Source organism: Drosophila eugracilis, unplaced genomic scaffold (assembly GCF_018153835.1).
Source record: "Drosophila eugracilis isolate 14026-0451.02 unplaced genomic scaffold, ASM1815383v1 contig_408, whole genome shotgun sequence".
NCBI classification, from domain to species: domain Eukaryota; kingdom Metazoa; phylum Arthropoda; class Insecta; order Diptera; family Drosophilidae; genus Drosophila; species Drosophila eugracilis.
This window is the reverse complement of record NW_024573270.1, coordinates 915,858-934,276: the sequence shown is the minus strand read 5'-3', so window position 1 is coordinate 934,276 and position 18,419 is coordinate 915,858. Positions and strand designations below refer to the sequence as shown.

General features: G+C 38.9%; 4 protein-coding genes across 6 annotated transcripts; 1 reads left to right on the top strand and 3 right to left on the bottom strand.

Moving 5' to 3' along the window:
• Nucleotides 1-67: 67 nt before the first annotated feature.
• Nucleotides 68-3,831, bottom strand: LOC108103819. Its single transcript, XM_017209506.1, has 4 exons — nucleotides 3,825-3,831; nucleotides 1,060-1,219; nucleotides 812-1,003; nucleotides 68-752 (listed from the first exon to the last, which is right to left on the bottom strand). Exons 2-4 carry the CDS (start codon nucleotides 1,195-1,197, stop codon nucleotides 180-182), a joined length of 903 nt encoding a protein of 300 aa, XP_017064995.1. The 5' UTR covers nucleotides 1,198-1,219; nucleotides 3,825-3,831; the 3' UTR covers nucleotides 68-179.
• Nucleotides 3,832-6,842: 3,011 nt separating this feature from the next.
• LOC108103935 (homeobox protein B-H1) lies at nucleotides 6,843-11,997 on the bottom strand. 2 transcript variants are annotated; one of them, XM_017209692.2, is made up of 3 exons: nucleotides 10,915-11,997; nucleotides 7,518-8,070; nucleotides 6,843-7,388 (listed from the first exon to the last, which is right to left on the bottom strand). In XM_017209692.2, exons 1-3 carry the CDS (start codon nucleotides 10,985-10,987, stop codon nucleotides 7,136-7,138), a joined length of 879 nt encoding a protein of 292 aa, XP_017065181.1. In that variant the 5' UTR covers nucleotides 10,988-11,997; the 3' UTR covers nucleotides 6,843-7,135. The 2 variants fall into 2 exon arrangements, with proteins under 2 accessions (XP_017065181.1, XP_017065180.1); XM_017209691.1 differs by having other exon boundaries at nucleotides 11,698-11,997.
• Nucleotides 11,998-12,158: 161 nt separating this feature from the next.
• LOC108103932 (putative folylpolyglutamate synthase) lies at nucleotides 12,159-16,651 on the bottom strand. Of its 2 annotated transcripts, XM_017209688.2 has the most exons (5): nucleotides 16,264-16,651; nucleotides 15,496-15,909; nucleotides 14,700-14,876; nucleotides 12,773-13,611; nucleotides 12,159-12,710 (listed from the first exon to the last, which is right to left on the bottom strand). In XM_017209688.2, exons 2-5 carry the CDS (start codon nucleotides 15,811-15,813, stop codon nucleotides 12,296-12,298), a joined length of 1,749 nt encoding a protein of 582 aa, XP_017065177.1. In that variant the 5' UTR covers nucleotides 15,814-15,909; nucleotides 16,264-16,651; the 3' UTR covers nucleotides 12,159-12,295. The 2 variants fall into 2 exon arrangements, with proteins under 2 accessions (XP_017065177.1, XP_017065178.1); XM_017209689.2 differs by lacking the exon at nucleotides 16,264-16,651 and having other exon boundaries at nucleotides 15,496-15,997.
• Nucleotides 16,652-16,715: 64 nt separating this feature from the next.
• LOC108103933 (box C/D snoRNA protein 1) lies at nucleotides 16,716-18,094 on the top strand. The gene is made up of 3 exons (XM_017209690.2): nucleotides 16,716-16,827; nucleotides 16,881-17,662; nucleotides 17,727-18,094. The coding sequence occupies exons 1-3, from the start codon at nucleotides 16,799-16,801 to the stop codon at nucleotides 17,924-17,926; spliced, it is 1,011 nt and encodes a 336-aa protein (XP_017065179.1). The 5' UTR covers nucleotides 16,716-16,798; the 3' UTR covers nucleotides 17,927-18,094.
• Nucleotides 18,095-18,419: the final 325 nt, after the last annotated feature.

The window sequence follows — 18,419 nt, the reverse complement described above, 5'->3', positions numbered from 1 at the left end:
GATTTTATATCCGAAAAATAAATGTTTAGGCGTAACTCCAAAGCCAAACATCCATAATTCAAAAACATTTCGAAGCATTAGGCATAAAATGCCTACTCTACTCTTTATTTCGGAAGCTGCAATGTTAAAAAAACCTTGAAAAACATTTAGTTTTAGCAATTTTCGCTTTTTTAGCCCCTTTACTTTGGAACTATGGCGTTTCTTTCCTGGTAGTACTTTACAAAGTGGCCATGCAGGAGTTGCATTAGCTCACATATGGCCTCCAAAAGTACCAGACGCTCATGTAGGTGTCCTAAATCCTCGTTATCCACCATCTGCGGACGCATTTCCTCAACAATGGCGATTAGCCAGCGAACCAAGATAGTTGAATCCTCTTTGGAGAGTAGCATCAACTCTACCGGCACACCGGTCTCTTGGCAAAACTGCTGGGCGTTACTACCGAGTGGTCCAAGCAGTAAAAGGCTAGATATCAAGCGTACCACCAGATGCAGAGCATGCAAATAGGATTGGACGTAAACACGGGGATTTACCACTGCGACGACGAGCAGAAGCGTTCCAGGTGAACGCAATCGGTGCGAATCCAGGCCCAAATCCGAAAGGCGATCCAACATGGCCCATAATAGGCAGTTGCCGATGACACGGCCCATTGTGCTAAGTGGACTGGCCACGCGGCAACAGATGATTAAGTTTAGCATAACGCTGGAATTGTTGGTATCCAACAGACCCAGCATAGCCACGCATATCTGGTGGATCTGTAGTGGGAATGTACGGAAAGTATGTATACATATATGTAAATAAGATTTAAACTCACATGGGTTTCCTCGGTGCAGGCCATATACTCAAAGCATTTCTGCAAGAAGAGTGTCCTTTTGACTTGGGTTGCTGCCAAATTCTCGTGATGTAGTAGATAGACCATCATCCCGGTAACATAAATCGGAGCCAGTTGATGTGCTCCGAATTCGATTACTTCCTGATTCAGTAATTCATCAAATCCTGAAATAAGCTAGAGAAGAAAGGGTAATACGAGTAATCCCAAACACAAGATATCTAACCTCTCACCTGGAGAATATTGTTAGTGCCATAAATGAAATAGCAATGCTCCCTAATGACAGAGTTACCCAAGGCTTGACGTAGTTGCTCCAAACTGAAGCCTTGGGGGCGCACCATATGACCCATAGAAAGGGGACACTCCTCCATTTGATTCAGTTCTGGGGCACAACTGGAAGAGGGAAGTACGCGTTACTTATGGACATGAAGATGGGGTCTTCAAGGATAACCATCTAGCCCTGCAAATTAGTGATGGAAAGATGTGTGTGCAAATGGCCAACGCTATTTTAATGAGCTTCACAACATTTTGACATGTTTACGAAACTCACTTGTCTCCCAGTTTGTGCAAGACAAGAAGTACAGTGGAAACAAGTATGGCGAAATATAAAATTATTATAAAATGGGGAATAATTGTTTGTAATGAGAAAGTACATACTCGTACATTTTTATATAATTACTAGGGTTAGCCCTTTAGGATTGTAAGTTTTTAAAATAATGTAATTACTACGGATTGTTTACTGTATCCTGTTATCTTGCTTGCTTTTGTCTGTGTGTGTTGGTGTGCAGTTGTGACTGTCCTTGCGCTGCTTTCGAAAAGGCTGGCAAAATGCAAATGCACGCGCGATGTGCGCATTTTAGCATAAAAGTCACCTGGCCTCCGTTTCCGCCTTCCACTTTTCCACCTGCCACGCCCACAGCCGCTTGAAGTTTCTTGCGTACTTGGGAAATATCTGCTCATTATGCATTCATATTTCATATTTCGCAATTACTTGCACACACACATACACTAATACAAGCAAACGGGCGGTAAAAAGCGCAAAAGGTGCAAGCGAGATGGCCATAACAACAGCAAAAGCGTTATGCGATTGTGTGTGTGTCTCCTTCTCTTTTGCTTGGTCTTTTCTTCTGCCTTTTTATCGCTTTCCTATTTCTTTTTTTTTTTGGGGCATATTTTGCACAGATTCCCATTGAAATTTCCATATTCACATTTTAATTATGCGTCGACATGAAAAGATTAACAACTTGTTTTTTTGCTAGCCAAGGCACCTTTTCTTTTTGCTTTTAATTATGCATACGTATTTGTTTACAAAATAAAATAAATGCAATGGTAGCCAACATAACCTCACTTTTTGGAAATTACTAGAAAACATAGCCTTAATTTGGTTAAAAAGAGGTTGGCAAAGCAAAGAATGCTAATAAGCTGGGATTATCAATAGCAATATGATGGAAACCGATTTCAATTAAGCCCTATATCTGAGTCAAGTGTGAAAGCCCAAAATCGCTATTCAATTAAGCATAACAAAAGTGCTCAATTAGCGAGGGTAGCTCATCAAGTTGAAGGGAAGGACCGAAGACCAGGCCAATTACAGACAAACATCCCTAAATTAAGCAGGTTTTTTTTTTAATTGATCCTAATAATGGTTTTCCTATAGTATTTAGGTAGTTATAATAACAATTTCTAAACAAAAAATACGCTTTAATTGCAACTTATTGATATTTTCGTCTTGTAAAAGTCGAACTGTGGTTAAAAATTCTAACAATCATATCGAGTTCACTTCAGATGGCGATGATAATAATAATCATGATGTTGGTGACAAGTGGCGAGCAGCTACTCTTTAATTTTTGGGGGTGGTACGAATTGATGAGGCGCTTGTTTGTTGTAACCAATCTGTGCATTTTACGCCTAATTTAAGGCAAATTGTCCACCCCACTTTTCACCCAACACTTTTCCAACCCAAACCCATCCACCAAACCAAATTTATTTTCCACTTTTTCGGCCTTTCAGGCCTCGGGGCCTGACAAAAGCCAACAGATTTTCATGTCATTATGCGTTGATTTGTGGCGTTGTTGAAAGGGAATCGGTTTGTTTTTGAGTTTTAGCTTTGGGTTCTATAGCCACCCTCCTTCCTACACACTTTTGTTGTTTACTAATGAAGTTGTTGTTTGTTTACACAAATGCCGAGTATGAAGTATGCAAATGATAACCATAGTGCATGTGAAATCAGATCCATCGATCCACCCACCAATTATAACGAATTTTTGTCATCTGAGAAAGCCGCCAGGGAGTCGCGACTGAGAAATTAGATAAGTTCTCAATGAGAATTCGAGATGTCTTGGAGTGCACTTTTTTGCAGATTTAGCAGAAAATTGAACAAGAGTTTCTGTAAATAAGAATTTAATTAGTTTATTCAATGATCTTATCAATAAGATAATGTGGTCTTTGCGATTAAAGGGATCTCGTGGATCTCGACTACGACAATCACTACTTTCACATAGCCAAACCTAGGTGTCTATCAAGGGGAGTTAAGTGCACCAACTCCCACCGGATCTATCATTATGTGTTATTATGGAGGCTACCATCAATAACTAGAATTCCATTCTTCAAAGGGCCAAAGATGCCTTGCCAAATAACACTGCTGAGCACATGGACCTAAGGGCACTGTAAATCTATCTGGAAAACTCCCATAGCCACACACAACATCATAATTCTGTGATATTTATCAGATATCAAATACCTAATATCAATTCGCGACGATTAACAATTGTAATGACCATTACTTTAATTATCAACCTAATAGTAGAACTCTACCTACATGCCTCTTAATGTTTACTAAAACTTTGTTTTCGAGAAGAAAGGTTCACTTTACAAATTTGTTGATTATATAGTTTTATTAACCTATATTTTATGAATAATTTAATAAGAACTCTCGTTGTGAATATCTCAATCAGTATAAGCTTTATCTATTATCTAACGGCATTAGATTTATTTCACTCACTGATCCATTGTTCGTTTGTCCAACAAATTGCAACTGATCGGTGGAATCTACTTCCGACTTTCCCCGTAAACTTTTTTGGGCAAAGCCAACCTGTTTGGCTCGGTTGGGGTTCGAAACTGTGGCAGGCGATCCAATCGCAGGTTCGATGGCCACACAATGGGACACAATGCGGCAATTAGGGATAAAGATCTCAGATAGCTTACTGAATGTGGAAATGGATGCAATTGTGGTTGTATCTCTGGGATAAGGACAAATAAACAAGTGTGGCACGGCCCGGGGCACAAACACAATTTGTGACAATTTTCCAACCGGATAATGACAAACATTTTAATCACAAAATGCGACTGGAAGAGCTGCCAAAAGGAAACCACCACCAATGGCAGTAGCTATAGCAGGATAACACACAAATTTTCACACAATATGGCAAACATCTCTTCTGAGCCATATCCTTGTCCGCCTCTTCCTTCCCACAACCGGAAGTCAAGTGTGTCGAGTCCTCTGTGTCCTGCCCAACCACGATGACATAATCGCCCCTCATCACAATCATTATGTCGAGAGTTCGTGGCTGCGGTTTCCCGGATTCCACTCCCCCTTTTCTCCGGTTTATTTTTTTTTATATTCTTGCCCTCCGGCTGGGCCACAGCAGGCAAAAATTTAAATCGAAATTGGGATATAATGACAAGGAGTAACTTTCAGTTCCTCCCCAGTAATATATATATGCATATTTTTATATATAAATACAGCTAAAGTCAAGTCAAGTGCTTTTTGTGGAAACTTCATTATTTTTAAATACTTAGGCGGTCAAAAACAATCATTACTTTTAGAAGTGGAATCTTGGTAGAGCTTAAGATGAAATTGTATTTATTTTTGACATTTTAGTTTAGATTAGGTTCAGGTATTTATTTAAATGGTCATTGTGTATATTTTAAGGCAAATGTATAATTAAATAAAAAGACTTTAAAATTTGTTTAAAGAACTGAAAATACTTTAAATTAATGTAGAAAGAGGTAGAAAACATTAGGAGCCCTTCATCATGACAAGTCAATTTGCGCTGAAAAGTATAATTCTTTTTTTTTGCACTCGCATGTGACTTTCGCCTGTGGTTTTTTGGAGCAGCAAATTATGTTAACTAGTTTCATAGTTTTCAGCCCGAATGCATACAAAAGCCAAGAACTTTCCCCCTCCTTTCTTTTCACTCGTTTTTTTTTTGCTGTTTTTAATTGCAAAGTTGGCAAACGCCGAGAGCTTAATGCAATTAATAACTCATTAAATAAATACAAATCAAAGTGGATGATGACCACGCTCAAAGGAGGAGCAAAAAAAGGGGGTAGAAAGAGGAGCCTTTGTGCTCAAAGGATAACTGCGTAAAATGTACCAATTAAAAATGCTATTCAAATCTCAATGGCTGCGCAAATGAACCGCATGAATGTGAGAATTTGTGAAAAGTGAAAAAAGTATGAAAAAAAAGTTTGTAAAAGAGGAAGAACCATCATGAATCATCATCATCTATCTGCAAGTGGCTGCCGCTGCTGCTGCTGCTGCCGCTGCTTGTTTGGAATAATGGGGGTTAGCAGATGCATTTTATTCATTACATTACATTCACATTTCATAGACAATTTCATGGGAACGTTAACTCGCTTTTTTCTGTTTCCATTTCTGCATTTTTCCCATTTCCATTTCAGCCATTTTTTCCTATATTTTGTACCCCTCTTCTTTGGCTTTTCCTTGTGTTTCCGGTGGCTCCCTTCAAGTATCTTTTTAATTAGCGTTCTGTACCGCTCTGCACCACTCGAAAAACTACTCGGCCCACCAAAGATATCCGCCCCTCCCGTCTGTCTGCCACTGCCCCTATATCACATTTTATAACCAACCCATGGGCTTGGTTGTGGGGCATAGTATATCCCTCTAGACCTCTCTCTCGCTCGTTAACTCACTCACCGCAGATTCAATTTGTTGCTAAACATTTCTCCTCCTTTTTGTGTAGCGAGCTAAATGGGCATGAAAATATAACTGTAACTACAGATGATCCTCTGTGATGAGAACTTAGTGGATACTGAAGCATAATGTCATGTCATGCTGTCAACACAGTGAGCATATATAATATTAATATTATTTAATATTATAATTACCCATAAACACTGAGATGACAAAGTACCTAAAACAAGACTTATACCAAACATTAAAGATTATTGCTAAATTTTGCTATCAGTTTATGTTAGAGAATACTGACTGTATATGACACTGCTGCCGCATCCTCAGTCGCATCCTCTGTTGCCTGGACGAACTGTGGCCGTCCTTTTCTGGCGCACGCCCCCGCTCATGCGCGCTCTGCGCTCCGTTGGCCCGTTATAATTGCAGGCAGAGTTGTTGCTTGTTTTCCAGTTGGCTGCTTTATCCCAGCTCTCTCATTCCTCTTTCTCCACTATCCCTCTCGCTTGCTCCCCACGTTTTGGCGCCACCAAACGAATAATATATATATGTATACGTATGATAGAGTGTGGGGCTCTCTATATACAGTTAGATAGACGGAATATCTTGCCGTTGGGTGGGGGGCATATGTCGCGGGTTATTTGCTATATAGCGACAAATTGATAACGTTTTGTGCGATTCGCTCAAGTTGATTTTCAAGCATGACTCACAGCTCACCGATTGCAGATTTTCAGATGGGCGAGCGGCATTTAACCGTTACGTTGCGTTATGTTCGTCCTTTGTGCGCCCATTGTTCTCAAATACCAATTTAAATAAAGTCAAGTAAACAATGTCTTAATCGTTTGTGATCGCTAGTTATCGATTTTTAAATTAAGAGAATATCAAAATGATATATTAAAAAAAGCCAGAAATAAAGAAATTACTTTAAGAAATAAAAAAGGATATGAATTCCGTTAGTAATAAATTAAATATTTAAAATGAAGTTTAAGATCTGAATGCCTTACCAAAAGATCGGCATATTTATCAAGTAATAGATGAATTTTTTCAACTCCCAAGTAAAAACTTCTTAGGAAGTGCATTTAAATGTTTATTCTGGCCAAAAAAAAACGTTCATAGAGTGCGAAGAAAAAAAATCGTTTGGTTGTTGTATTTTACAGTTAATTCGACTAAGCTTAGTTTATGATTATATCTTTTTAGTACGTATAATAATAATATCGGGTAATGCTTGGTAAATATGAGCACATCGCTGTCATTTCAATAATTCATCCCGATCGGTTATTGCACAGAAACTGTTATCTTTATACGCATTATGTACATAGGCAACTGGGAGTATTGGAGGATTGGAAGGTGGTGTTGTGGTTTCTTCTTGATAGGCATGACTCCTACATTGGACATCCATGGACGTATCCAACGTTTCGGAAAATGGCTGCCGCTGCGGCGGATGTGAGAAAATTGCACGGATTGCTGGCAGCCGCTGCAGCAGCAGCAGCGGCACTAAAAGAACTGCTCAGGCCGCTAGGACAACAGCCCAGTCCGCCTGCACCGCCGCCATCCTGCACGACAAAGTCTTTTTCCATGGTCGCCTGATGACGTAGCTGCTCCAGACGCAGTTGATTCTGTCGCTTCCATTTGGTCCTTCGATAGAAAAAAAAAACAAGTAAAATGATCGATTATTTAGAATTGCCACATTGTTACGATCGAAAAAGGGATTAAAGGATTGATGGAAAAAGGAAAACAAAATCAAAGTAAAATATAAACACTCACCTCCGGTTCTGATACCAGGTTTTCACCTGCGTCTCGGACAAATTGAGCGTTTCAGCCACATCACTGCGATCGGCAACGCTCAGGTACTTCTGGCAGCGGAACTTTCGCTCCAAATACGCAAGCTGGGCGTGTGTGAAGGCTGTTCGGCGACGTCTCGGCTTCCGGCCACTTTTACTCAGCTGCAGCTTGTGCTCCGCATAGCCGCCACTTCCCCCACCGCCCGATCCGGGACCACTGCCTCCATTTGGATCTCGATCGCCGCTGGCACCACTGGCCGCTGCTGCCAAAAGGCCAGCGGCCACTCCGGCCGCCGCGGCAGCTGCGCTCAGGCCACTGGGAACTCCACCACCACCGCTACCTCCTGCCGATCCAGATCCGGATCCTGGTCCACGGGTGGCCGATAAGCAGGACTCAACACTAGAGTCGTCGTGGTGGGTGAATCTGCGATGATGATGGGATAGCAGAAGATCCTGCTGGCAACCCGGTGCCGTTGAGTCTGGTGTGGAGCGATCTTCAATGTCTATATCGGAGTCGTCGTTGGATAACTCTAGTTCTGAAATTAAATATTCGATTAAAACTTGATTTGGGAAACTTATGTATAAAGCTATTTTTATTTTTAGATGGGATATATATTTTAAGAGTATGATTCTCGACTCTTTTACCAATTTTAAAACAATAGAAAAACGGACAGGTCCTTGAAATGAAAAATACATTTGTAAAAATAAGTTTTTAAAAGAATTCAAAACCCATTGACTGACCACTTCACGAAATTTAAATGAAGGAAGAGAGTTAATTTGAAGTGGGCAGCGAAATGAAGATACTGCCAGTAAGATACTGTTGCCTGCTTTTGGGCGCAGCGTGGCGTTAATGCTTTACTGTTCTTCTGCTTCTTCATCTTTTTCAGCGCGTGCAGCCACTTCCGGTTGAGAAGCGCACCGGGAAACTCATTACCGCACCACATCCGACAATAGACAACGCATCAACGGATCAAATCGAATCCGGATATGAGTGTGAGTCAAGTGGGCGTTGGTCCATTAGGATGATAGGGTGGTGAGATATCCGATGAGTTGCAATTTGCAGCAATCAACGTGTTATTTATATCCGCCGCACATATTTTTATTTCAGGACCTCTCTCATCCTTCCAAACGAAAATCCAAATCGGACTCTGAGTCAAAATCGGACGCTGCGGGCTGCCTGATTAAATTCACGTGTCGTCGGGCATTGAATTGTTTTTTTTTTTTCCTATTGGAATTTATGTACATGGTCTGCTCTACTTTGCACTTTTCACATATAAATATATGATTTTTCCCAGTGGCGTTTACTTAGCATTCGAGTTTTGAAAGAACATCTTCTTCGATTCTGCGAACCTGAGCGTTCGCCGCAGGCGCTCACGTGTGTCCGCTCAGCGAGGATTCCTTTTCCGCCCACTTTTCGAGTGCCAACTGAACGGGCGGAAATTATTTTTACATATTTGTGTATTTTAACCCCAAATGGGTTTCGACTTCTGATTCTATTTATATCGAATTGTGCAGACAGGACGGAAGGGTAGATGTTGGATATTATTCATATGATGGGATATTCAATTATTCGTGTGTGTGTGTGTGTGTGGATATCCTGGGGAGCGTCTCGAGTGAGTTCTTTCTTTTTCCTCGAAAAGTCACGTCGTATCAATTTGCGGCACAATTGCCATTTAATAGGCACTTGAACTGTGAGACATACATATGTATATAACAAAAAAAATGAAGGAGATAGACCAAATGGAAAGGAGAAATCTGGGGAGAAAGTGGGAGAAATGTGCTCGCATGTGCCGGCAATTTAGACTTGTTCAAGAATTACGGATGTCAGTCCTAAACAATCTTCACTTCAAAATAAAACAATAAATTTAACATTTTTAAACATTAAAACATATTTAACCATGTCTGCATTTAATTATTTCTACAAAAGTTCAAGGAAAAATCGAAAGCAAACACACACTTGAAGTAAAAGTTTCACTTTCTCCTTCTAACTGCCAGCAATTAGCATCTAAATAGTTGTAATTGTTGAGCTAAACTTTATTTAATGTCATGCCTAATTAGAAGATAACACATCATGGCCCATGCAGTGGCTCAAACCAAAAAAAAAAAAAAAGCATAAGTAAGCGGGCACCTGAGGCGGTGCACTGTGAAAATCAATCTGTAAATATTGCATTTTCTGTTATAAGATTATTATACTTTTTAAGTCAGTTAAAATCTGTTCTAGTATAAGATATTTTCTAAATATTTATATTATACCATGACAAAGGCAATTTATGCAATAATCAAGGATATTATGAAAGGAATTTTCAGTGTACTTGTGCAAGGATGCGAAAACATTTGTCATGGCTAAGTTTTCAGTCGCATTTCCATTTCCATCCACCATGTGGGATTTTCCCTTTCGGTTTCTGCTCCCCTGGCTAAAAACAATTAAAGTGTTCGTACGTGACAAATTGCTCGAGCGCAGGTTACGAATAAAGCAGTGTCAAAAGCAACAAAAATAATATTAACTGCTGGCCACACTTGGAGAAAAAAAGGGTACTAATTTGTATTAATTTAATCTTTGAAATGGTGAAAATTCCAAAAGAAAAATCTGCCTTTTTCTTCTAAGACCAAACTTAAACTAATATGATTTTCTAGGGTTAATCTTTCAGTAAGGTACACTGCTTATCTTTCGTTGCCAGCAAGCAGTGCACAATTAAACTACTGCCCCAAGCATTGGTTTTTGTTGTTCATACAATATATATAGTCCCTCTTCCTCTTGCCTCGTATCCACATCTCACTCCCTCTGACTTCCATCTCCCTTACTCCGCTAAAAGTTTTTGTTTTTGTGATAATTGAGCGAAGTGTGAGATTTAAATGCCACAGGCTGGCAAAAAAGAGATGACAGAATTGGGGGCGCCAAAAGTCGACAATGAGCAAGGCAATTTGTCAGCGGTTTTAACTGAAACCCATCCATCCACCCCTTCACCACTCCTCCCCCACAAAAAAACCCAACAACAAAACATCAAAGGATGGGAAAAAGGAACAAAGGGCACGCTAATTGGCCAACAAAGACGTTTAATATATGTAAAAGATATGTTGGGTTATATTTGATGGCAAGACTAGGGAATAAAATCCTGTTTTTTAAACCTAATTTATAGATTTTGTCAAGTTTTTTAATATATATGATTTAATTTCATGTATATATATAATAAATATCATTTACTTTTGTTTTATTTTTAGTGTAGAATGTAATAAATAAGTGTTTTATCTTTATAATTCAACGATTTAACAACTCACTAATCATTTAAGATTTAAATCATTTGATTTCGCCTTTTAAACTTCTAATAAATTTCAATTTAAATTTCATTTTGATTTTTAGCGATAATTTGATGCATTCTCACCCGAATCTGTTTGCCGTCGATTGATCAAATCCCCAAGGAGATCACGTATTAAAAATGATTTCGAACTCTGCATCTTAATAGAGATCTGCAGTCCTTGTAGTAAAAATATCCCTAAATGTGATTTGCAGATGATTTTAGACCAGGCTTTGATGTAAATGGTCAATTTTTAACATTTTTGCACTTGAAACTGAGAATTAACATTAACAAAAATCTATAATTTCGGTATTCTTTTAAAGATCTGTTTTGTTTTTCTTTTAAGTTTTTAAATGATTATCCTTTTTTTTATCCCTATGCATTTAGCCGTCGGCAGTGGTACATATGTAAATTTAGTGATTATCCTTCGAATCCAGGATCTGTTCTACGCGTAATCAAATTTTTCAGGACGAACACACATACACACAGACAGACAGAAAGTAACGGCAACTGTAACTGAACCGCTAAGCGCCGAGTCAAATGAACAACTGAAATGCGAAACGTCGAACGTTTATTAATCCTTTTAGCGAACATCGCCAGGATTCACCCCCTCACACGCACACACACACACACATATACAAACAAACACATACACAAGGCAAGTGAATTACGCGGATTTGTTGCTGTAAACGGGACAGTTTAGCGCCCACGTCGACGCCAGCGTCAGCAGAGGAAATCTCTAAAAAAAAAAAATAAATGAAAAAAAACATATAGCTACAAAAAGGAAACTTTCGCAATGGCCGCTGCCATTTAACCGTTATTTAATCAGTTGCTTTAGCCACACAGCATCATGCCATCTTGCTTACTCACCGACTTCCGTTGTCCCGTTAGCCATTTTGTTTACTGTTAGCCGTGTAGAAAGCAGGCTACCATAAGCCAGTTGTCTCGCTTCTTTAGTACAGGGTTGCCGCCTTGCCATTGGTTATCATTTTGGTTAACTACCCCTAATGCTCTGGCGAAGAAACGCAACCCTTAGAGCGTTATCGTTACTGCTAGCCCAGTCTGATGTCGTCGTTGAAATCTCTGGCAGTCGCGGGAGTTACGAGCTCGCAATCGCACCGGAGTGCCAGGTAAAAGGTTAAAAGGACACGAAATCATTTTTACGCGTTCCGTCGGCAAGTCTTGTTTAAAAATCGCTGTCTAAAAAGCATAAACTAGACAGCAATTTACTAGAATATTTCAATTTTAAACATATTTTCTTAATATGTTGAAGTTATAGTTATCAATTTCAATGTAATTACTAATTCTGTTTGATTACAGAGAAGACTAAAAACATTTTTAAAGTTATCTATTTTTAAAAGATTTTAAAGTCAGTATATCTAAGGTTGTTTGCCTCTAGATTGCAGGACTGTAGGACTGTAGTTCGTAACTAAATCTAAATCTAAATCTAACAATTTTAATAGGAATGCTATATTCTACTCTGGGATTCATCAATTAGATCTAGAGCACTTATGGCTGCACCCAATAAATGTATTGAACCGGTAACAAGGACATCAAGTTTTCTACCGTTATCCAACGATTGAGGAAATCTTCGCCTGATGGCGGTAAAAGCATCGATCAGTGTGTCATACACCTGACCCTCATCCTTTTGCTTGTTCTTTTCACAAATTCTACACCATTCTGTGGCTATGATCTTAGCCCGTTTTAATTGCATTTCGGGACTAAAACGAACCATCACTTGGCTGGGAGCATTTGGCGTGGAGGTGGCCAAATTGGGCACAAAGCAAACCATATCGAAGGCACAGGTACGATTTAGTAGCTCCAGCAGAGGCTCAAAACCGGATTCTCCAGTCCGATTGAAAATTAAGATTTTGGGATTGACACTGAAAGAAGAAATCAATCAAATCAATTGGATTTAGCTTAATATTCCTGATCCTTAACTCACCTATTTTTAATGCTCTTTCCAAACCAATCCGCGCACACAGCCATGCTTTCCAGTGTGTGTGCTCCGTCCAGATGGAGTCGCAATCCGTGCCATTCGACCAGCTGACATCGACCTGGCCAATGGGTGCTGATCAAGCCACGCAGCAGTTCTGCATCCATTTTAACCTCATTTGGGATGTGATCCTTTTGCAAAGGTTTCCTCGCCTGCGACAACCAATCACCGGCCAACTGGATCGCAAGTGAACCATTCAGACGAATCATATGACTGAAATTATCCCGAATCGATTCATATGCCTCAGCTCGAAAGTAATCCTCTGTGGGTGGTACTTCGTAAAGTATGGCTGAGTTCTCCTGCGTCCGCTGACGGATCACCTGCAGGCATTCCGGCTGTGTGACATGCGTAAAGACATGCGATCCCGGCTTTATGATACCCGCCTTTTGCCAGGCAATTTCTGGAAGTGTTCGACCCAATAGCTCTGTGTGCTCCAATCCCAGCGATGTGATGCCCACAGTCCGAACATTTCTGACAATATTTGTACTATCGTGTTCACCACCGATTCCCACCTCCAAAACGACTACATCTACGTTTTCTGCCACGAAAACATGAAATCCAAGGATAGTTAGGAACTTGAAATAGGCGGGCATGTCGTGTTCGTGTTCCCGCTGATCCCACAGTCGATTATAGACCTTCCAAAACTGTTCCGTAAACTTTTCCTTGGCCAGCAGTTGGCCATCGATCCGGATCCGTTCGTTAGTGGACAATATGTGCGGGGAACTAAAGAATCCTGTACGGACGCCTTGATGACGCAGCAGGGATTCGGTCAAGGCGCAAGTGGATCCCTAAGGAAGATGCAAAAATATCAGATAAAATATTTATTAACTAATGGTTATTAATAAAAGTTGTTTTCATTGAACTTTCATAGAATTCATATCTTAAAATTGCTTGAAAGATTTATATATATAAACTATATATTTTCTTATATTAAAAATATTAACTATGTATATAAAAGCCAGCCGAAAATTTCCATTTCAAGAGTGAAGTGGAAAATTATCAAAATTTTAATCCACTTGGAAACCGTTTTTATCTGATTATATTAGTTATCTATGAACGTGTCCCTCGACGTGCCAATAAAAAGCAGAGAGCTCATAGCTCATTTTATGAACAAATGAAATTAGTCAAAAAACAACAGATAGTAACGTTTCGACAAGGTGATACTCTTTAAACGAAATTTTTCCCTCAAAGTGACAGTATTCTTCTCATAACTAAGCCAATAGTGGACCAAATATGAAATGTCATACATCGCTGGAATTGTAACTAAAATTACAACAAAACTGCATTCACAGTTTAAAATGTAAAATTTTGGGCCATTTTTTTTAAATTTTAATGATGGTACCCCTTATCAAAAATCCGATTTTTGGGATTCCCCGATTTTCCCCTCAACTGACAGTACTTTTGCTTTAACTAAGCCAATAATGGCCCAAATTTGGAATGTAATACCTCGTTGAGCTTGTTTTCTAATTCTTAACAAATTTGCAATCAAGGTCAAAAAAGTTAGATTTTGATAAATTTTCCCAAAAAAAAGATGATGTTACTTATAATACCGTAATTTATATTACATATTTTATACAACCGATTGATGAACCAATAAAGGGTATCAAAAGCCAAAACAAATCCATCAAAAATACATAAATATCAAATTGAAAGCTAAATAAATCTTATCAGCAATTGAGCGATTGGCGGTCTCGACAAGCGGCAGAGAGAGAATGAGCTCTCTGACTAGAAGAGAGTGAGAGGTGAACAAAGTTGATTAGCCTAATTATAAACCAGCTGATGTTGGATAACAACTAGAGTATGAAGAAAACTTCAAAGCAAAACAGAAAGAAAAACTGAAGGCGGAAAACAGGTTAAAGAACTTGATATAGCTAACCTTGCCCTTGGTACCGGCGACATGAATGAAGGACAGCCGCTCGACGGTTTCAAGCGACAGACCGCTCCGCTCCAGATATTTAACGGTATCCGCCTTTGTATCCACACGTTTATTACTCATTGAATGTTTAATAGCAGCATCGTTCGACTGCAAAGAGTTTAACTTCCTGATAGCCTCCTGAAAAAAATATAAAGAAAAAGTTGTCATTATTTATAACTTAAAAAATTTTAACAATATAATTGCCTGTCAGCTTTTGAAATGTTTACTTTGCAGCCGCAGCTTTGCATATAGACATTGGTATTTTAATCACATTTCAAGCACATATCTATTTTTATAGCAATCAGATAAATATTGTCAATATTATTAGTGAGTTTTAGATAGCTTCTTTACTATTTGCACAAAATATTGCCAGAAAGTATGCTATTAGTTTTCAGATTTGCAGACTGGGTATTCCTCTTCAATTTACTAAGTTTTTCTTCTACTAAACTTAATGTTTTTGTTATTTGTTTTTATTGTTATGTAGTATAGAGTATTATTTATTACTGGGTAATTATTATTTTGTCAATGAATTGACAAAAATATGAACCGTTTAATGTCTTAAAATATCAACAAATTTTAGAAAACCTGATAAGTCTAACATCATAATGCTATGAAAGCTACACTTATCAGTTTGATAAAGTGTAAAACGATATCATCAATATTCAGTATATCAATGTTATGTGCTAATATCTGACCTATATTGATGTATTATCTTTTTATATATAAGTGCTAATTATATGTATTTCATTGAATTTACCTCAAAGGCGTCATTTTCTGTATTGTTGTTTTTGTTATTGTTATTTCTGTTGTTGCAACCATTATTGGTACTATGATTTCCATTAATACCCTGTAATCGGGGATTTAAGACGCGTTCGGCTAGGCTAACACCCAATCCTGAACATGATACCGCCAAATGATCCGCCATCCGTTGGGTGTTTACTGTACTGAGGTTAGTCAGTGTACTGTAAGTGGGGAATGTACTAAGAGAGTTTACTGTACTGTACAAAAGGTCAACGGCTAGCGATCGGGGCTTGCGAACAAAATGGACTAAACGACCCAACTGACGAGCAGCCATATTTATAGAGCCGGAACGGTTACCGCAAACGTCCGGCGATTGGCTCTCCGGCCAAGCCTCTCTCACAGCAGCAATCACAGGTGCTACCGATGGTATCTAATAACAAATATAATAGAAACGAGAAAAAACTGGTAAATAAACAAGACCAATTAAAGCATGGAAACAGAGTGAAAATGAGAGCAAGAAATCTGAGATATGTTGAAAAACGCGTGTGCGTGGCTTGTAAATTCTAGACAATCCCAAATTGACCGATAAGATTTAATATCAGGACAGCAAAAATGGTAATAAGTTAATAAATCTTTGTTAATGGCCACGTATATTTAAATATTGCGCCAGATAACGGATAACGATTGCCATAGCTGGATATCCAAGTTCGATAACAAAAATATCGCACACACACGTGCTAAGAACACAACACACTAACACTATTGCAGTCCAAATAAACATTACCAGTAATTCCAATAAACAAACTTGATTTTCATTGAATTTCAAGCCACTTTACACTCAATTCGATATGTTTTTACTCTAGATTATCACTTTTTTTCATTGCTGCGATTAACAAGAGCTTTCACAATTTGTTTTGCAATGAAACTAAAATCAACGTAATCGCAAAATCAAAAAAAAACACGATAACACGACGCACAAAATAGCATGTGGACGACGAACAGCTGATTTAGCAGCAGTGTTGGCATGCGGGCCAAGCTTTAAGCGTTTTGTTTTTTGCCGCGACATGGTGTTTTATCACACAAAATATATACATATATCTATGTTTCTCAATATAATCCATCTTGAAATATATAAATTTTTAAGCTTTCCTCTAAATTTTTTTTATATCTGTTTAAGAATAGCTACCCTTTTTTCTAGCTATATATGTATCTTCCATAGCTGGTTTTTAGCTAGCCTTAGGCAAAGAACAGTTGCTCAGCACTTTCGAATGTAAACAATAGCAACACGCGGATTCAGTTGGAATTTAAACAAAAAGACAATGTCCGCGGAAACCAGCATTGAGACTAGGTATTTACAAAATTTTAAGTATTGTACGATATATAACCAACGATATTCTTAAGTACGATGCGCCTGGGAATATGCGAGGTATGTGCTGCCAAGGAGGCGCGTTATGCGTGTCCCAAATGCGAGGTGAAAACGTGCAGCCTGCCATGCGTCCAGATCCACAAGAAGGAGCTTAACTGCGATGGCCAGCGCGATCGGACCAAGTTCGTGCCCCTCAGCGAGATGACATCGAGGGAATTTATGAGTGACTATTGCTTTTTGGAGGAATGCACCCGCTATGCAGAAAATCGGAAAACCGATCAGTGTAAACGATTCACCCACGATCAAAGAAATCTTCCTGTGGCTCAGCATCGGATGCGGACAGCGGCCAAGAGGCGTAATATTGATCTCCGATTACAATTGGCAAATTTTAGCCGGCACAAAGAGAACACCACATATCTAAACTGGAAGTTGGGGAGGTTCTATTGGCGCGTAGAATGGCTATTTGCAAACATTCCCATCGAGATGAACCATTCTAAGGATGTGGTGCGATTTGTGGACGATCGATGTGATGAGGAGGTTACGCTGTCCGATCTAATTCTCAAGTATGTTGATCTGAAGGAGGAGACGGCCCGGGATAATCGCAAAGTGCTGGCGAACCACCAAACTGCTGGCATTGGGCAATTGTATTTTTGGCTAAGAGCCGAGGGCGTCCGGCGCAGCTCCACAAGATGTTATCCATTGGAGGCAGATAAAAAGCTGGGCGACAATCTAGTCGGCAAGACCATTGTGGAGTTTCCAACCATTTTCGTTACCTATGAATCGAAGCCACCAGGAGGACATGAAGCCATCGACAGCAGTAAGTCTCAAATCATGCTTGTCATTAAAGTTATGTGAATTATAAATTTCAACAAAACTTTAAGGTGAAGAACTCGAGGAGGAGGAAGAGCTACCTGTAAAGAAACCAAGACCATCTTCAAAAAAAAGCACAACTGATGAAGAATCCGATGAGCCTCATGATGTCTACCATGATCTGGCTGCAGGCTTTGCTGGTGAAGATCTGAGTGAAGCTGAAGACGATGAAGAATTTGAGGCACTTTTTAAAGAACACCTGGAGCAGTAGGATCAAACGCAGGGCATCCCTGGAAGAAGGCATAGAAAATGCTCCCAAAGGAACCAAAATAACCCATTAATAATCAACATTATAAAATCGAGACAAATATCCTGAAAGGTCGTAATGCCATTCGTAACCATTAATACTTAAGTAAATAAAACAACTAGCTTATACATATATTTTTACATAAATGTTTTTTCTCGTATGCATTTGATTTCATTTGTATTTTAGGCTAATTTAACATTAAGAATTCATACCACACTTCGTTTCAATCTAGTTCCATCATATTACCAATCAATCATGATCATTATAATATTTGTATATATATATATATATTTATATATAAAGAAGGTTGAAAAATCAAGTTACAAAGCCTTGGGTTAATCGTAATTTGTGTACACATTTTGAGTACAGAGTTTGTGGTCAAATACACAGCAGTTTGTCTCTATATCTGGAGGATTTCTAGTTTTAATTTTGATATACCAATTAGCATTTAGCATTT